The following is a 20,271-nucleotide window of genomic DNA, read 5'->3' on the forward strand; positions in this document are numbered from 1 at the left end:
AGAGCATGCTACCTCAAGGTCAACAAGGCACCTTTCTTTTGGTAATTAGCTCTGGGCAATTTAACCCTGCTTTGGCAGTCTATCACCCTGTTTACCTGTTCTGGACACTTTCATCCTAAGCCTTGTTGACCCATTGGTGCAAGCTCAGGGAATTCCTAAACTTATTCCCCACAATCTATATGTTTATCATTCTGCCAGTGCCTAATGGTTGGAAACTTGTAGTTGTCAATACCAATGTTTCCATTGCTGTGGCATTATAGAAAGTTTTAAAATTGGGACAGGAGAACCTTCCACGTTTGCTCCTCTCTTTCAATGTTGTTTGGGCTGTTTAGGACCTCTTGCAATTCTGAGTTTTACAATCAACTTGCTATTTTTCCAAAAAGAACTATAAATTTTAATAGGCATCGCATTGAATCTGCAGATTGCTTTGGGGAGTATTATACCATATTAAAAATACTGGTAATAATACCCTTTACCAAAAATAATGGTAAAAATGCCATTTTAAAAGCACGGGGTGCTTTCCCATTTATTTAGGTCTTCCTTACCTTCTTTCAGCAATGTTTTATATTTTAGGTGTTTGTTTCGTTTAGTTTTGTGGGGTTTTTTTGGTAAAATTTATTCTAAAGTATCTTATTCTTTTTTACCTTATTATAAATGGAATTGTTTTATTAATTTCCTTTCAGATTGTTCACTGTTAGTGTATAAAAACCCCACATGTTGATCATGGATCCTGCAACTGTGGGGAACTCATTTATCCTAACAGTTTATTTTAAATTATCTAGGATTTTTAATAGTGACAGTTTCATGTCTTCATTTCAAATTCTCTTGTCTTTTATTTTTCTTGATGAATATTCTGGCTAGAACATCTACAATGTTGAATAGAAGTAGGGAAAGATGTTATCTTTTCATATTCCATAGGGGGAAATACGTCTTTCAACATTGGGTATGATCATAGCTGGCATTTCTCAAAAGTGTCCTATATCAAGTTGAGGAGGTTATCTTGTAACTTCCAGTTTGTTGAATCTTTTTTAATATAAATGGGTATTGGATTTTGCCTATTTTTCTTCATGAACAAATAAGATTAGCTCTTCCCTCTTCATTCTGTCAGTTGGGTGTATTATACTGATTACTTTTTATTGTTGTTGCTTTGGTTGTTATTATTAATTTAACATTTACTTATTTTTGAGAGAGAGAGAATACTGGCAGGGTAGGGACAGAGAGAGGGAGAGAGACACAGAATCTGAAACAGGCGTCAGGCTCCAGAGCTGTCAGCACAGAGCCCAATGCAGGGCTTGAAACTATGAACCACGAGATCATGACGTAAGCTGAAGTTGAATGCTTAACCAACTGAGCAACCCAGGTGGCCCTGATTTTTTTTTTAATGTTTAGTAACTCTGACACTCCTGGAATAAATCACACTTGGTCATGCTGTACAAAACTTTTAATATTCAACTAGATTAGGTTTGGTAGAATTTTTTTTTTCTTAAGTATGTATAGTCCTAAAGGTTACTGCTCTGTAAGTCTTTTTTCTTCTCTTTGTTATCGGTCTCAGGGTAATACTGGTCATATAGAACTAGTTAGGAAGTGCTTGCTTCTCATATATATATATAATATATATAATATATATTATATATATATAATATATATATAAATATATGAGAATATATATGTAATATATATGTAATTCTCATATATATATTCTCATATATGTATTCTCATATATATATGAGAATATATATATGAGAATATATATGTAATATATATGTATTCTCATATATATATATGAGAATATATATGTAATATCTATATCTATATCTATATCTATCTATATATATATATTTATTTTGGAAAAGTTTAAGAAAGATTGATGACCAATCTTTAAAACTTTGGTAGAATTTACTGATGAGGTTATCATCTATTGGGTTTTTATTTATTGGGAGGTTTCTGAAAACAGATTTCATTTTGTGTTACAGGTCTGTTCTGACTTTCTGCACTTGGCTCAGTTTTGGTAGTTCTATATTCCTGGCTTTGTCTCTGTCATCTAGGTTATGTAATTTGTTGTTGTAGAATTATTTATAATACTGTTTTGGGTAGAATTTCTATTTTTAATTGAAGTGGACATAAAATATATTTTAGGTATACAACATAGTGATTTGACAATTGCATGTTACAAAATGCTGACCACAATAAGTGTAGTCACCATATAAAATTATATCATCGACTGTATTTCATATGCTGTAGTTTTCACCCCCATGGCATATTTTATAACTGTAAGTTTGTATCTCTTAATTCCCTTCATCTATTTTCCCTAATCCCCAGCCCCCCACTGCTCTGGCAATCATCAGATTACTTTCTGTTCAACTTTTTTTTTTTTTAGTTATTTATTCATTTATTCATTTGTCTTTTTCAGATTCCATATATAAGTGAAATCATATGGTATTTATCCATGACTGACTTACTTCACTTAGCATAATATCCTCTAGGTTGATCCATATTGTTGGAGATGTTAATACTGTATTCTTATTAGTTTTTCTTTTTCATTCAGTTGTTCTTTTTTAATTCTAGTGTAATTAACATACAGTGTTATATTAGTTTCTGGTGTACAGTATAGTGCTTCAAATTCTACACATTACACAGTGTTCATTACAAAAGTGTACTACTGATCCTCTTTGCCTATTTCACCCATCCCTCCATCAACCTCTCTCCTTGGCAACTGTCAGTTCTCTGTGTTTTTTTGTCTCTTTTTATCTTTATTTGTTTCTTAAATTCCACATATGTGTGAAATCATATGGTATTTGCTTTCTCTGACTTAATTCACTTAGCATTATACCTTCTAAATCCATCCATGTTGTTGAAAATGGCAAGATTGGGGCGCCTGGGTGGCGCAGTCGGTTAAGCGCCGACTTCAGCCAGGTCACAATCTCGCGGTCCGGGAGTTCAAGCCCCACGTCAGGCTCTGGGCTGATGGCTCAGAGCCTGGAGCCTGTTTCCGATTCTGTGTCTCCCTCTCTCTCTGCCCCTCCCCCGTTCATGCTCTGTCTCTCTCTGTCCCAAAAATAAACATTGAAAAAAAATTTTTTTTAAAAAATTAAAAAAAAGAAAATGGCAAGATTTCATTCTTTTTGTGGCTGAATAATATTCCATTGTGTATGTACACCACATCATTTTTATCCATTCATCTATCAACAGACACTTGGGTTGCTTCCATATCTTGGCTGTTGTAAATACTGCAGTAAACATAGAGGTGCATATATCTTTTCAAATTAGTGTTTTTGTGTTCTTTGGGTAAATACCCAGTAGCGGAATCACTGGATCATATAGTAGTTCTGTTTCTAATTTTTTGAGAACCTTCATACTGTTTTCCACAGTGGCTGCCCCAGCTTGCATTCCCACCAACAATGCAGTGCAGTTCCTTTTTCTCCACACCCTTGCCAACACTTCTTCCTTATGTTGTTGACTTTAGCCATTTTTCCATGTATGTGGTGGTAACTCATTGTGGTTTTGATTTGCATTTCCCTGATGATGAATGATGTTGAGCATCTTCATGTGTCTGTTGGCCCTCTGTATACCTTCTTTGGAAAAATGTTCATGTTTCTCAGTTTTTAATTGGATGTGAGGTTTGTTTTGTTTTGGTGTTGAGTTGTATAAGCGTTGTATATACTTTGGATATTAACCCCTTATCAGATATATCACTTGCAAATATGTTCTCCCATTTAGTAGGTTGCTTTTTTGTTTTGTGGAATATTTCCTTTGCTTTGCAAAACCTTTTTTTTTCCTTTTGGTGTAGTTCTAGTAGTTTATTTTTGCTTTTGTGTTCCTTGTGTTCCTTGCCTTAGGAGGCATATCTAGAAGAATGTCTCTATGACCAATGTCAGTAATTACTGCCTATGCTTTCTTCTAGATTTTTATGGTTTCAGGACTCACATCTTAGTTGATTTTGAGATTATTTTTGTGTGTGGTGTAAAGAACTAGTCCAGTTTCATACTTTTGCGTATAGCTGTCCAGTTTCCTCAACACCATTTGTTAAAGAGACTGTCTTTTTCCCATTGAATATTCTAGCTTCCTTTGTCTTAGATTAATTGACCATATTATTGTTGGTTTATTTCTGGGATTTCTATTCTGTTCCATTCATCTATATGTCTATTTTTATGCCACTACTATACTGTTTTACTATAGTTTTGTAGTGTCTTCAAATCTGGTATGGTGACGCTTCCAGTTTTGGTTTTAGTTTTCAAGTTTGCGTTGGTTATTTGGGGTCTTTGGTGTTTCCATACAAATTTTAGGACTATTTGTTCTACTTCTGTGAAGAATACTGTTGTATTTTGATAGGGGTTGCATTAAATTTGTAGATTGCTTTGGGTAGTGTGGACATTTTAACAATATTTGTTCTTCTAATCCATGAGCATGGAATATCTTTCCATTTGTTTATGTCATCTTCAACTTCCCTCATCAATGTTCTATAATTTTCAGAGTACAGTTCTTTTAACGCCTTGGTTAACTTTATTCCTAGATATTTTATCAGTTGTGTTGCAAATTATAAATGGCATGGTTAATTTCTATTTCCTCTGCTTCATTATAACTGTATAGAAATCCAACAAGTTTTGTATATTGATTTTGCATCCTGCAATCTTACTGAATTCATTTATCAGTTCCGGTAGTATTTTGGTGGAGTCTTTTAAGGTTTTCTATATAGAGTATCATGTCATACGCAAATAGTGACAGTTTCACTTCCTTACCAATTTGGTGGGTATGCGTGGACATCCTTGTCTTGTTCCTGACCTTGGGAGAAAAGTTCTCAGGTTTTCAACATTGAGTGTGATGTCAGCTGTACCTTTTTTCATATATAGCCTTTATTATGTTGATATATATTCACTCTAAACCTACTTTGCTAAGGGTTTTTATCATGGATGTTGTAATTTGTCAAATGCTTTTTCTGCATCTATTGAAATGATTATATGATTTTTATCCTTTCTATTATAGGTGTGATGTATCATGTTCATTGATTTGTGAACACTGAACCACCATTGTATCCCAGGAAGAAATCCTACCTGATCATGATGAATGATTTTTTTCTTTTTTTTAATGTATTGTTGGATTTGGTTTGCTAGTATTTTGTTGAAGATTTATGCATCTGTGTTCAGCAGAGGTAATGGTCGGTAGTTCTTTTCTTGGTGTCTTTATCTGGTTTTGATATGTGGGTAATGCAGGCTTCAGAATGAATTTGGAAGTTTTCTTTCCTGTTGTATTTTTTGAAAGACTTTGAGAATAAATACCAACTCTCCTTTAAATGTTTGTTAGAAGTTAACTATGAAACTGGTCCTGGGCTTGTTTGTTGGAAGGTATTTTTTGTTGGTTTTTTATTCAACATCCTTGTTAGTAATTGGTCTGTTCAAATTTTCTATTTCTTCCTGCTTCAGTTTTGGTAGTTTATATGTTTCTAGGAATTTATCCATTTCTTCTAGGTTGTCCAATTTGTTGGCATACAATTTTTCATAGTATTCTCTTACAATTGTTTGGATTTCTGTGGTGTTGGTTATTTCCCCTTTTTCAAATGAAAGATTTGTTTATTTGAATCCTTTCTCTGAGTCTGGCTACAGGTTTATCAATTTGATTTTTTTTTTTCTGCAAAGAATCAGCTCCTGGTTTCATTGATCTGTTTTTGGTTTTTGTCTTTGTCTTTTGCTTGTTGGTTTGTTTCTATATTTTTTATCTCTGGTCTAATCTTGTATTCTTTCTTCTGCCAGGTTTAGGTTTTGTTTGTTCTTCTTTTTGTAGCTCTTTTAAGTGTAAAGTTAAATTGTTTGAGATTCTTCTTGCTTCTTGAGTTAGGCCTGTATTAGAATAAACTTCCCCCTTTGGAAAGTTTTTGCTGCATCCCAAAGATTTTGGACTGTTGTTTTCTTTTTCATTTGTTTCCATGTAGTTGAATTTCCTCTTTGGTTTCCTGGTTGACCCATTCATGGTTTAGTAGCATGTTATTTAACTTCCATGTAGTTATGGTCTTTCCAGATTTTTTTCTTGTGGTCATTTTCTAGTTTCATAGTGTTGTGGTCAGAAATGATGGATGGTATGACTTTGATCTTTTTGAATTTGTTGAATCTTGTTTTGTGGCCTAAGATGGAATCTATTCTGGAAAATGTTTCATGTGCACCTGAATATATATTTTGCAGTTTGGGGATAGAGTGCTCTGAATATATTTTAGATCCATCTGGTCCAATAGGTCAGTCAAGGCCACTTTTACCTTGTTAATTTTGTGTTTGAGTGATGTATCCATTGACCTAAGTGGGGTGTTACAAGTCTCTTATTATTATCTATTACTATTGATTTCTTCCTTTATGTTTGTTATTAGCTGCTTTATGTATTTGGGTGTTTCCATTTTGGGTGCATAAATATTTACAAGTGTTGTACTGTCTTGTGGGATTGTTCCCCTTCTGATTATATAATGTCCTTTGTTTCTTATTACAGTCTTTGCTTTAAAGTCTATTATGTCTGCTAAAAGTACTGTTCTGCCAGTCTTCACATCATTTTCTGGGTTATTTATGCTAATGTGGATGTTGCATAGGTGTATTCATGAGACAAAGTGAGCTTATGATCCCTTACTTCACCATATTTCCCAGATCCGATTTCATTCTTTTTTAGTCTAAATAAAAATGCTGCATTGAGTATATATACCACCTCTTTATCCATTCATCTATTGAAAGACATTTGAGTTGTTTCCATATCTTGGCTATTATAAACAATGCTGCAGTAAGCAGAGGTGTGCATAAATCTGTTCAAATTAGTGTTTTCATTTTCTTTGGGTAAATACCCAGAAATGGAATTACTGTACTGTATGGTATATCTATTTTTAATTTGGGGGGAAATTTCCATACTGTTTTTCCATAGTGACTGCACCAATTTACATTCCCACTAACAGTGCACAAGAGTTCCTTTTTCTCTACATCCTCACCAACACTTGTTATTTTCTGGATTTTTGATAATAGCCATTCTGACAGGTGTAAGGCAGTATCTCATTGTGGTTTTAATTTCCCTGATATTGAGAATCTTTTTATGTGTCAATCAACTGTAAGTCTTTGGTAAAATGTCTATTCAGGTCCTCTGTCCATTTTTAATCATTTTTTTCTTTTGGTGTTGAGTAAGTTCTTTACATATTTAGAATATTTCAGGTCCTCTGTCCATTTTTAATCATTTTTTTCTTTTGGTGTTGAGTAAGTTCTTTACATATTTAGAATATTAACGCCAGGGCTCCTGGGTGGCTCAGTCGGTTGAATGTCCGACTTTGGCTCAGGTCATGATCTCACGGTTTGTGAGTTCGAGCCCCGAATTGGCCTAAGCTGACAGCTCAGAGCCTGGAGTCTGCTTCGGATTCTGTGTCTCCCTCTCTCTGTGCCCCTCCCCTCTTGCACTCTGTCTCTTTCTCTCTCTCAAAAATAAACATTTTAAAAAATTAAAAAAAAAGAATGTTAACTTCTTAGTAGATATATCACTTACAAGTATCTGTTCACATTCACTGAGTTGCCTTTTTGTTGTGCTGGTTTCCTTCATTGTTCAAAGGCTTTTTAGTTAGATGTAGTCTCAATTATTATTTTTTGTTTTTTGTTTTCCTTGTCTGGGGAGACAGATCCAGAAAAATATTGCTGAGGCTGACGATGATTAGGAGTTTGCTGCTTATGTGTTCTTCTAGAAGTTTTATGGTTTCAGGTCTCATATTTAGGTCCTTAATCCATTTTGAGTTCTATTTTTCAATATAGGAAAAGAGAAGGGTCCGGTTTTGTTCTTTGGCATGTAGTTGTCCAGTTTTTCCAACATCATTTATTGAAGAGATGGTCTTTTCTCCACTGTAAGTTCTTTCCTCCTTTGTTGAAGATTAATTGTCCATATAAGTGTGAGTTTACTTTTGAGTGCTATATTCTGTTCCATTAATCTATGTGTTTACTAGGCCAGTAACAGACTCTGTTGATAACTATAGCTTTGTAGTATAAAGTGCGAGATTGTGATACCTTTGGCTTGTTTTATTTTTTCCCCCTCAACAATGCTTTGGCTATTTCAGGTCTTTTGTGATTCCATATAAATTTTACAATTATGTATTTGTGTTCTCTTGAAAAATGCTACTGGTATTTTGATAGGGATTACATTGAATCTGTATATTGCTTTGGGTATTATAGTCGTTTTAACAGTATTGTTCCAATCCATGAGCATGGTATATTTTTCCGTGTGTGTGTGTGTGTGTGTGTGTGTGTGTGTGGTCTTTAAATATTTTCATCATTGTCTCATAGTTTTTGGAATATAGGTCTTTCACATCTTGAGTTAAATTTATCTCTAGGCATTTAATTCATGCCTTAATTTCATACAATTGTAAGTGGGGTTGTTTTTTAAATTTCTTTCTCTTAGTTCATTATTAGTGTATAGAAATGCAACAGATTTCTGTGTATTAACTTTCTGTCCTGCAATTTTACCAAATTGATTTCTTAGTTCTATAGTTTTTGGTGGAGACTTTAAGGTGTTTGTTGTTGTTGTTGTTGTTGTTGTTGTTGTTTTATGAATAGGATCCTGTCATTTGCAAATAGTGACACTCTTGCCTCTTCCTTACTAATTTCAGTGAGTTTTTTTTCTGATTGCTATGGCTAAGACTTTCAATTCTATGTTGGATAAAGTGGTGAGAGTGGACTAGATAATGAAAATATGTTCACATTTTCTATTTATTCCTGATTTAGTCTTGAAAGACTATATGTTCCTAATGAACATATCCTTATCTTCTTCCTGATCTCAGAGCAAAAGCTTTCAGCTTTTTATCACTGAATGTTTTTAGCTGTGGATTGTCATATATGACTCTTATTATGTTGAGGTATGTTCCCTTTACACCTACTTGGTTGAGGTTTTTTCATGCATGGATGCTGAATTTTGTTAAACGATTTTTCTGCATCTGTTGAGATAATCACATGATTTTTTAAAATCCTTTATTTCACGAATCCTTTATTTCATGTATCATGTTGATTGATTTGGGAGGTTGAACCATGCTTGCATCCCTAGATTAAATCCTGTTGATTATGGTAAACAATAATTTTCGTGTATTGTTAAATTTGGTTTACCAATATTTTATTGAATTTTAGCACCTATATTCATTAGGGATATTGGCCCAAAACTTGTTTTTGTTTGTTGGTTTGTGTTTGGTAGTATCCTTATCTGGCTTTGGTATGAGGGCAATGCTGGCCTCATAAAATGAAGGTGAAAGCAATTCTTCTATTTTTTTTTTTCTGTAATAGTTTGACAAGGATAGGTATTAACTCTTCTTTAAATATTTTATAGAATTTACCCGTGAGGCCATATGATCTTAAACTTTTATTTATGGAGAATTTTTTGATTATTGATTCAATTTCATTAGTAATCAGTCTGTTAAGATTTTCTATTTCTTCTTGATTCATTGTTAAAAGATTATGTTTCTAGGAATTGACTCATTTCTTCTAGGTTTTCCAATATGTTCACACATAGTTTTTCATAGGAGTTGCTTATAATCCTTTATATTTCTGTAGTGTAGGTTATAACTTCTCTTTCATTTCTGATTTTGAGCCCTCTCCTTTTTTTTCTTAATGATTCTGGTAAAGGTTTGTTAATTTTATCTTTTTAAGTAACTAGCTTTTAGTTTCATTGATTGTTTTCTCTTCTTTTGCAGTCTCTATTTCATTTATTTCCACTCTAATTTTTTCTTCCTTCTACTAACGTTGGGCTGTTTTTGTTTTATTCCTTAAGGGGCTAGGGTAGATTGTTCATTCAGATTTTTCTTGTTTCTTGAGGTATGCCTGTATCATTATAAATTCTCTGAAAATTGCTTTTGCTGCATCCCAAAGATTTTGAACAGTTGTTTCCATTTTCATTTGTATTCAGTTAATTTTTAATTCTCTTTTTGCTTTCTTTGACCCACTGGTTGTTCAGTAGAATGTTTAGTCTCACATGGGTTTGTTGTTATTGTTGTTGCTATTGTTTTTGTTTTTACCCCAGTATCTTTCTTGTAATTCTAGTTTCACAGTGTTGTGGTCAGAATAGATACTTAATATGATTTCAATCTCTTGAATATATTGAAACTTGTTTTGTGGCCTAACACGTGTCTATCCTGAAGAAAGCTTCATGTGCACCTGAAAAGAATGTGTATTCTGTTATTTGAATCAAAGTTCTGTACATATCTATTAAGTCCACCTGGTCTAATGTGTCAATGAACACCAGTTTCCTTACTGATTTTTCTGTCTGAATGATCTATCCATTGGTTCAAATGGGTAGCTAAAGTTCTCTACTTGTAAGTGTATTACTGTGAATTTCTCTCTTTATGTCTGTTAATGTTTGCTTTATAGATTTAGATGATCCTACAGTGGGTGCATAGGTATTTACAGTTGTTATATCCTCTTATTGAATTGGTCCCTTTAGCATTATGTAATGCCCGTTTGTCTCTTGTTACAGTCTATGTTTTAAGGTCTATTTGTCCGATAGATTTGTACTGCTATCTCAGTTTTTATTTTTTATGTTTTGTTTCCATTTGTATGGACTTTTTTTTCCATCCCTGCACTTTCTCTCTTTCTTTGGTACTAAAGTAAGTTTTTTTAAAGCAGCATATAGGTCGTTTTTTTTTTAATCCTTTCATGCCCCATGTCTTCTGATTAAATGTAAATGGACTTAATGCTTCCAAGTAATTATTGATAGCTATATACCCACTGCCATTTTGATAATTGTTTTCTGTTTTTGTTGTCAACTGTTCTTTCTTGAGCTCTCTTGTGATTTGATGGCTTTCTTTAATGATATGCTTGATTCTTTCATTTTTTGTGTGTCTCTTACAGGTTTTTGGTTTGTGGTTAATGTAAGGTTCATAAATAACTTCCTATGTATATAGGGGTCTATATTAAATTGGGTCAGTTGGCTTTGAATCTATTCTAAAAGACTATATGTTTACTCTTTGCACCCTGCCATTTTTTTTTAAATAAGACATTGTATTTTACATCTATTTTGTGTATCTCTTAATATTTGTAGATAAAATTGATTTTAATACTTCTATCTTTTAACCTTTATACTAGCTTTGTAGGTATTTGATATATTACCTTTACTGTATGTTTGATTTATCAGTGAAATTTTCCTCTCTCCTAATTTTCCCCTAGTTATGACCTTTTCTTTTCCACTTAAAGAAGTCCTTTTAACATTTCTTATAAGGCCAGTGTAGTGGTGATGAACCCCTTTAACTTTTTCTTGGAAATTCTTTCTCCTCTCCAAATCCGAATGATAACCTTGCTGGGTAGACTATTCTTGGTTGTATGCTTTTTATTTTCAGGACTTTGAATATATCATACCACTCTTTTCTGGACTGCAAAGTTTCTGCTGAAAAATCTCTTGATAGCCTTGTAGAGTTTCCATTGTATGTACCTAGTTGCTTTTCTCTTTTTGCTTTTAAGATACTCTTTATTAGTTTTTGACTTTATCATTGTCTGTATGGACCTGCATACAAAGTGTTCATATTGTTTGAAGCTCTCTGTTTTTCATGGACCTGGATGTCTGATCCCTTCCCCAAGTTACAGAGATTTTCAGGTATTATTTCTTCAAGTAAGTTTTTTGCCCCTTTCTCTCTCTCTCCTCGTTTGCATTATGGGGTCCCATAATGCAAATATTAGTACACTTGATGTTGTTGCAAAGATCCCTCAAAATATCCTCATTTTTAAAATACTTTATTCTTGCTATTCAGGTTGGGTTCTTTCTATTACCCTGTGTTCCAGATCACTGATCTGTTTTTCTGTATCCTCAAATCTGCTGTTGATTCTCTCTAGTGTATCTATTTTCATTATTGTATTCTTTAGTTCTGGTTGGCTTTTATGTTTTCTTTGCTGAAGTTCTCACTGAGGTCATCCATTCTCAAGTCTAGTGAGTATCTTTATGACCATTACTTGGAACTCTTAATTAGATTATTTCTGTTTCATTTAGGTATTTCTCAGATTTTTGTCTTGTTAGTTTGGACATATTCTTCTGTCTTCTCATTTTGTCTGTCTCTCTCTGTTTCTATGCTTTTTGGAGGTCAACTGCATTTCCTGGTCTTGAAGGTAGTGGCCTTAGGTGGAAGGCATCCTGTAGGGCTCAGTAGGCATCTTCCTGATCCTCACTGGGGCTGCCTGCCAGGTGTGTTGGGTTGGTAGCTGCTTTCAAGAGAATGCCAGTCCTGACAACATTTAGGTTGTTAAGCCCCACTGATTTGCAGAGGTCCTAGAGTTAAGCTCTGCTGTTATGGGGGCTCAGCTTCCCAGTGCAGGTCCCCAGGGCTAGGAGTGCCCCATATGGGACTTAATCCCTTTGTTCCTCATGGAGGACCTCCATACCTATACTATCCCTCCTGCTTGTGGGTTCCCACTGTGTCTCTGTTTTGTGCATGTGTTTTTTGTTATTTTCACTATGTCACTCTGAGTGAATTGCATTATATGTAGGTGAAGCCTTAATTTGTCTGTAAGAAGAGGTGAGCTCAGAATCTTCCTAGAATACCATTTTTCCAAGATTTTTCTACAGAACTTTTTGATCCTCCTTTTTACTTCTGTAGGATAGGTGTTAATGTTCTTACTTTCTAATTTTAGAAGCTTGAAAACTATTTTTGTTTTTCTTAGTCTAGCTAAAGGTTTGTCAATTTTGTTCTTTTCAAGAAACCAAGTTTTGGTTTAATTGACTTTTTTTTTTCTTAAAAATTTTTTTAATGTTTATGTATTTTTTTGAGAGTCAGAGGGAGTGTGAGTAGGGGAGGAGTGGAGAGAGGGTGACACAGAATCCGAAGCAGGCTCCAGGCTCTGAGCTGTCAGCACACAGCCCGATGCAGGGCTTGAACCCATGAACCGCGAGATCACAATCTGAGCTGAAGTCGGTCGCTTAACTGACTGAACCACCCAGGTGTCTCTGGATTGACTTTTTCTATTGTTTCTCTATTGTATCTCTAGCTTGTTTAGGTCTCCTCTAATCTTTATCATTGCCTTCATTCTGCTACCTTTGGGTTTAATTTTTTTTTTCAACGTTTTTTATTTATTTTTGAGACAGAGAGAGACAGCATGAACGGGGGAGGGGCAGAGAGAGAGGGAGACACAGAATCGGAAACAGGCTCCAGGCCCTGAGCCATCAGCCCAGAGCCTGACGCGGGGCTCGAACTCACGGACCGCGAGATCGTGACCTGGCTGAAGTCGGCCGCTTAACCGACTGCGCCACCCAGGCGCCCCTACCTTTGGGTTTAGATTGCTTTTCTTTTTCTAATTCCTTAAGGTGTAAAGTAAGGGTATTGATTTGAGATTTCCTTTGGTATGTAATTTTATATAGTTATATCATACTTTAAAAATCCTTTTGGGGGCGCCTGGGTGGCGCAGTCGGTTGAGCGTCCGACTTCAGCCAGGTCACGATCTCGCGGTCCGGGAGTTCGAGCCCCACGTCAGGCTCTGGGCTGATGGCTCAGAGCCTGGAACCTGTTTCTGATTCTGTGTCTCCCTCTCTCTCTGCCCCTCCCCCGTTCATGCTCTGTCTCTCTCTGTCCCAAAAATAAATAAACGTTGAAAAAAAAAATTAAAAAAAAAAAATCCTTTTGACAAATCTTTCCTTTAGGTGGAATGCTAAATGCATTTATATTTAAAGAAATTACTCATAAGGAATTCTGTCATTCTACAACTTGTTTTCGACATGTGTTATATATATAGTTACTCAATTCTTCCTTTACTACTTTGTGGTTTATATTAAATTTATAACAATCTAGTTGGAATTAATAGCAGCTTACATTTGATAGTGTATAAGAACTGCTCATATACAGTTCTATCCATTTGTTTTTATGAGGTTATTGCCAAATTACATCTCATGCCCTGTGTCTGATTTGCGTGTTCTGTTGAGTTGCTCTAGGGACTTCTTCAATTCACTTACGGTTTTTCCACTTTTAGAATTTGTATTTGACTCCATTTATAATTTTTATTTCTTCATTTATATTCTCTACTTGGTGACACCTTGTTCATCTGGTTTCCTTCAGCTCTTTGAGTACATTACCGACCACTGAAGTCTTTAGGAAGTTGAATTGCTGCTTTAAGGACAGTGTCTGTTAACTTCTTTCCTGTGTATGGGTATAATTTATACTTTGTATGTTTTCTACACTGGTCATTCTACATACTGTAATGAAGCAACTCTAGAAATTGGATTCTGCTCCCTCTCCACAACTAGTTTTTGTGGCTTGCTGTGAGTTTTGTAGTTATTTAGTGAATTTTCAAAACTGTTTTTGTAAAATTATGTTGTCATTTGTGGTCTGCGAAGTTTGTATTTCATTGGTTTAGTGGTCAGCTAGTGGTTTGACAGAGGTGTCCTTAAGTGCCTGCAGACAAAAGAGAGAAAAAGAAACAAGAAACTAGTCCCCTGGACTTTTGCAGACTGACTCTGTTGGGGCACCCTTGAGCACTTATCCAGGGAGTTTACAACTGTGCTCTAGCCTTCATGTCTTGCTTGGGCTGGGTGTAAACATCAGCAAGAGGCAAAAGCTTAGCGTCTTCTCAGATCTTTTCTGAGGATGCATCCTGATCTGGGCTTTGGCACGTGGCAGCTTCTCAAAGCCTTTATTCCCCAAAGTAATTCACTCTCCAGCTCTTCCTTTCATTCAGGCATTCAGCCCTGTGTCTATGTCTGTCACAACTGTTACCATGCTCCTGCCTGAGGCAAAAATTCATTTCAGTATTTCAGGGAAACACCCTAGTAGTCATTTTTCTACCCTGAGGAATTCGAGTTAGGTGAAACAAAGACAAACCCCTTGGCTGAATTCTCCCAGTAATCCTCAGGTCAAAACACTATTCCTTAGGAACAGGAGCATTTTGCCTCCTCTACAGTCAGGTACACAGGCTGCCATTTTTAAGACCACTGCTGACTGGGGAGACTAAGATTAAAATGCCATTAAACTATCCATCTGAGTTTCAGTCATATTTTGTTTAAGCATTCATAGGGTTGCTGTCAACCTTTCACTATCTTTCAGACTTCAAGCAATATTGAGGGACACTGTCAGTTTTCCTAGTGTTTCTGTGGAGTGCATGAGTTCTTAGAGTTTTTCATCTTGCCATTTTCATTGCCTATATGTATGCATCATTTTTAATGGAATTACACGTACCAACAAGTGACCTGATTTTCCTATTATAGTCCGAATATGTGATACTTTATTAAAACTTTGTATATACTTAAGACTGTTATATGATAAAAACACAGCATATATATATTTCAGACATAAGTAGATAACAAAAGGAGTATGGAAAGATTCATAAATGACATACGGTCATGAATTAAACAAAGGAATTCAGAGGCTAACATGAACATACTTGTACCATTTTAGTGTGACTACTATGGTCCCCCTTTCCCCACTCTTAGAAAAATTCTATTAGATAAATTATTGGTTTGGCCCAGTACAGCTTCTTGCTAGAATATGAAAAACCTCTTGTTTTAATATTTTCAACCGAATGGTTAATGAGCTCTGAGGAACACTGTCTCCTAAAGTCCACTCAACTGTTTTGTTCCTAGATGCTCTAGTTAATGTGTTTGCCTTTGTTACCAGTACTTTTAAAATGCAGTGTTTACTGTGTTGGATCTCAAAATAATATGCCTTGTTTAGAAATAACTACTCTGTTCACGTACCTTTAGGGAGGTTCTCCTAATAGCAAGAAAGGGAGTACTTGTCAAGCTCTATGGTTACAAGATCTAATCTCCCTAAATCACCATGCTTGTTGGATTGCTAATTGACAAGGGATATTACTGTATACGCAAAAGAAAATTACAGTATACACACAACACTCCTAGGCTTACTCATGTGAAATATCTGTGAAAGGAACAGTCAGCTGAGCAAAATGCAACATTTTATTCATCAGATGTTAGAAATTAAACTCCTTTAGATGGAACTGTACGTTAAGATTTTTTTATTCTAAGTAGGAAAGCCATTCTTTTTATTCTAACTGGAGACGGTGAAACATACCAGTTTTTAAGGGAGTCTTCAAAACAGTAAATAGGGTTGAAAAGTGACGCTGGAGGATATAGCATAGTAGATACAAATTAACGTTTCAATGTGAATTGTTTGGCAAAGGTAAAGGTAGCCTATATCACATGTGTGGTTTTCCACATGCAAACTTCTGAAAGCAAACTCCATTTGAACCACTCTTTGTAGTTTTTGCCTATAGCACTTTCCAGTAACAACTTGTCTTGAGGCAGTTTATTTCCTTCTAGAATCACTTCCCTAATGCAACAACAGTCTAGAAAAAGCAACAACTTTGTAAGCTATAAAATGCTAAAAAAAAAAAAAATTGTCTTTATAGTTGGCATAAAATTAATGTTGAGAGGAAATTACATAATATAGGCTAGAAAACTTTTACTAATCCGGGATAGGGAAGTTCTCCTTACCTGGGCCATTGTCTGACTTTGGTCACGACTGAATACTATGTTAAGCTTTATAGAGACTAGATGATGTTGTTTAATAACATCATCAGCCTTAAGGGGACAGACCAACGTCATTATAATAAAGATATGTTTACATGTAAAATCTGGTCTCAAACTTCAATTGCATGTCTTTTCTCAAAGAATCTTAGAAACTGTAAAAATACTCAATGGAGTTACATGTACATGTCAAGTGCTACGTAGGGATAGGCATTAAATAAATGATCATGATCATTTAATGCTTTTCCATAAGTGACATTTCAGTACTGAACCTATCAATCTTTGAACAGGAACTAGGGGACCTAATGTGCTTTTTAATAACAGATTTGGGAATATGTAGTAAGGTGAATATAGTTCTGAATTACTATGCAATTTTCACTGCATATCATGTTTTGACAAGACAGCTTCCTGCTAGCATACATACTGCCCTGGAATTTAGTTTCATATGCCCCTATAGGCTTTGATATTTCCCATTCTTTATTAATTTCATAAAGGTACAAAATAAGTAAATTCAGTGGATGTACACCTGGTCCCTGTTTGAAACTGTGTGCCTGAAACTCCTAACCAACAAAGTTCTCCATGGTCTATTATTTGGATCTTAATGAAAATTAGATGACAAAATCTTAAAAAAGAAAAAGAAGAAAGTTGATTGAGCTGATTGTGTTTCTCAACTGTTTAGCACCACAGAAAATAAAAATTCAGGTTTGAGAGTTTGAAAGCCCGGTTACAGGCTCTGTTTTTCTATTCTTTGCAGCTTTCAGCTTCTAGTGCTTTTGTAAGTCAGACAAAATTTATATTCCTGTCTACTTTACAGGGTTGTTGTAAAGAAAAAAAAAATCTACCAAAGCGCTTTATAAATTAAAAGAGGACATACAAACATAACAGAAAGCTTCACTGAGTCACCCATGCACAGGATGACTACACTCTCTAGCTATCTGGATTCAGGGAACCAAGTTGTAATTGCAAACTTTTACCATGGAACATAGGGAAAATGGCCACACTGGGTTAGTTTTGTAGTTCTAAGTCTGGATTCCTGGATTTTTTCTTTTTTTATAGTCTAATTTTGGTTTCATTTTACACTTTCCAAAGAGGGAAGATAGAGAAAAAGTATGACTAATTCCCCCAAACTCTGGGGCCCAGCAGGTACATAACCAGACTTCTCTGATTCCAGGTTCATCCACACTGCTGGGAAGTTTCCATGTCTTGGGAAAAACAGAGAAGGCTAGGGAAGCCCGTTGCGCCCCACCCCTACAGAAAGAATTCTCAGTGAGTCTATCACAGTGCTCTAGCTGAAGATGTATTTAAAACTAAAGAGGGTTTCAACTTAGCATCTAAATTTTAAAACGGTAGCATTTCAGCAACCAGTCAGCTCTGAGAACTCGTCCCGGAAGTGAAATGAGAGGACTGCTCTGACGTCTGATACCTCTAAAGTCAGAGAGGAATTAATGTCTAGTTTGGGCGGGAGGCTTCCCTCATCTGATGCCTCCAAGCTTGATTTGGTCCTGTTTGCTTTAAAATTTGTATCTTAGGAAAAAACCTCCACTTCCCAGGTTAGGCTTCCAGTTATAAGCACTATTCATCCAGCTCCCTCTTTATCTAATTATGATTAATAAGAACAAAACATTATTTGTAATCATACACGTATCCTTTATACTGAAGTGACAAAGAGTAGAGTTTCACTGTGACATTTTCATGCATACACCTTATCTCTGTACAACCTTAAGGATTCTTTAACATATATTTCATAGTTTCCTCTTACTAACATTGTGGTTTTCCTTACTAATGAGTGAACGGTTCTAACACATGAATTGATAATTACATTGTCATTTATTTCAGTCCTAAGGCATACGCTGACTATAATATGCTCGAAAACATTTCAATGTCTCCTTTGTTCTTTCCGGTGCTAATATGAAATTGAACCATCTACTTCCATAACTTAAATTTACCAGGAAAACTCACATTTAAAAAAAAATTACACAAGAATAAGCTAGATTATCACAATGTGGAAATGAACTCAAGAATTCAAAATATATCTCAGGAACACTTTATCTTCATGGTAAACATTCACTTTATGCAAATCCCACTTGGCTTCATTTAATTAAAAAGCTGAAAAAGAAAGAAAATTATATGCTGAAAATAAGGAAACACAATATGCTTTTTATTCATTCTAAATTACTACATGTAAATGTAATATAAAATGTCATAATAATAATTAATTCACCTCATTTTCCTTTCTTATCGGGGCATTTTCTCTGAACTAGTTCCTGAAATGGGGTCACGCTTGTGGGGAGAAGAGGCAGGGGTGGGAGAGATGCTGATAAGAACTTGAACTAGTGGTGTTTAAGTTTGCGTAAAATACCCTATTTCTATGAACTGCTCTCATTGCTGGTTAGAGCATAGTTAAATCAGCATTTAAACCGGCAATGTAAGTAAAAGTTAGAATAAAAACCGTGGATGGATTAAAACAAAATTCTTTTTTCTCTTGAATCCGCAATTCATTCACTTACACAAAATAACTGAACACTTGATCTCTTTTAAATGAAATATATAACTGAATTATATTGAACCAAAAAGAATGTACATGTAAATCGTGTCATCAGATTCTGAGGAAACACAAATGGATGCTTGTCCATACAGAAATGAAAGCAGAAGATCGCTGTTTTTAACTTCCCTGAGCAAAGTTTTAATCTATGAACAGAAACAGAACTTGTAGAAGGTAAGTCAGTTTAAACAACATTGACTGACTTTGTTTGAGATTTGTACCTTCTTCTAACACGTGGTGGTTTTTTTGTCTTGACAACACAACTTTGGAGGACAACCAGAGACAAACCACGTTTTAACTGAACATTAAAACAAAAATGAAGTTAATGGTTGCTGTAGCTGAAAAGCCACGTAGCTGGAAAACTAAGCTTAGTGAGTTTAATATTTGGATGTTTATAATATCCTCGTCATATATTTCTTGGTCTTTCTGAACCTCGGTTTCCTCATTAGTGAGAAGAACGTTTGCTTGGATGATCTCCAGAGTTCTTTCTAGAGCTTGTACTTTACAAACCTAGTGACACTATGTGCTCAAAGTAAACACTATTAAAAAAAACAAAACCTTACATAAAATCTGCAGTAAATACTTAAAATGTTATATAATGTAAATTATAAAGTAAACATGCTATGCAAACTAAAACAATTACTCTGTATATCTGTCTCTGAGGAATTAGTAAAGGGTGGAAATCATGTGCTGATACCTAGATGCAACAAGACCTTGCTTCTGTTTTCAAACTAGCAAGTTCTGGCTGAGGTACCGCAAGGCTAACCCCCTCTGAGAACAAGAATGTCCGCAGGAAACGTCCCCGGCGCATTCAGCAGCGGCTGCCGTTCAGGCCACACAATCCTTAACACTGATGGCAATGCACGTGGATGTGGCCTTTGGAGAGGAACTCTGGCATTTTCCGTCATGCATTTTAAGCTTCCCCTAAAGATTAAAGCTAACTGAAGAAGGAGGGTTAATGATAAAAAGAAAACTTGATCATAAACAATTTAAAATGTAAAGTTGAAAAAATTATAACTTTAACAAAACTGAGGATTTGTAGGGTGTTGGTTTTTGTTTTCTAAACGTGGTCTGAACATTTCAAGGTGTGGTGCACTAAAGATCACCTTTTATCACCGCTAAAAATACTTTACCGTAAGAGCAAAAACAGTAGTAGTATGACCCCTGTGATCATCTTAAACTTCCTAACGTTTGGGAGCTGGAAAAGCAAAAAAGATTCTATCATTTTTAGATGTTAAATTTACAAAATAAAAGGATCTCTGTATCTTCTTAATATTAAAATAAACTAAGAATCCTTAGTT

General features: G+C 35.1%; 1 protein-coding gene across 4 annotated transcripts in view; it reads right to left on the reverse strand.

Moving 5' to 3' along the window:
* Positions 1–15,136: 15,136 nt before the first annotated feature.
* TUSC3 (tumor suppressor candidate 3) overlaps positions 15,137–20,271 on the reverse strand; it is a 262,371-nt gene continuing 257,236 nt past the window's right edge. For all 4 annotated transcript variants that reach the window (XM_047855563.1, XM_047855564.1, XM_047855561.1 and 1 more), the window contains one exon: positions 15,137–18,534. In XM_047855563.1, coding sequence (XP_047711519.1) covers positions 18,519–18,534 — 16 coding nt within the window. In that variant the 3' untranslated portion in view covers positions 15,137–18,518. The remainder of the gene's footprint in view (positions 18,535–20,271) is intronic.

This window comes from Prionailurus viverrinus, chromosome B1 (genome assembly GCF_022837055.1).
Source record: "Prionailurus viverrinus isolate Anna chromosome B1, UM_Priviv_1.0, whole genome shotgun sequence".
NCBI lineage: Eukaryota > Metazoa > Chordata > Mammalia > Carnivora > Felidae > Prionailurus > Prionailurus viverrinus.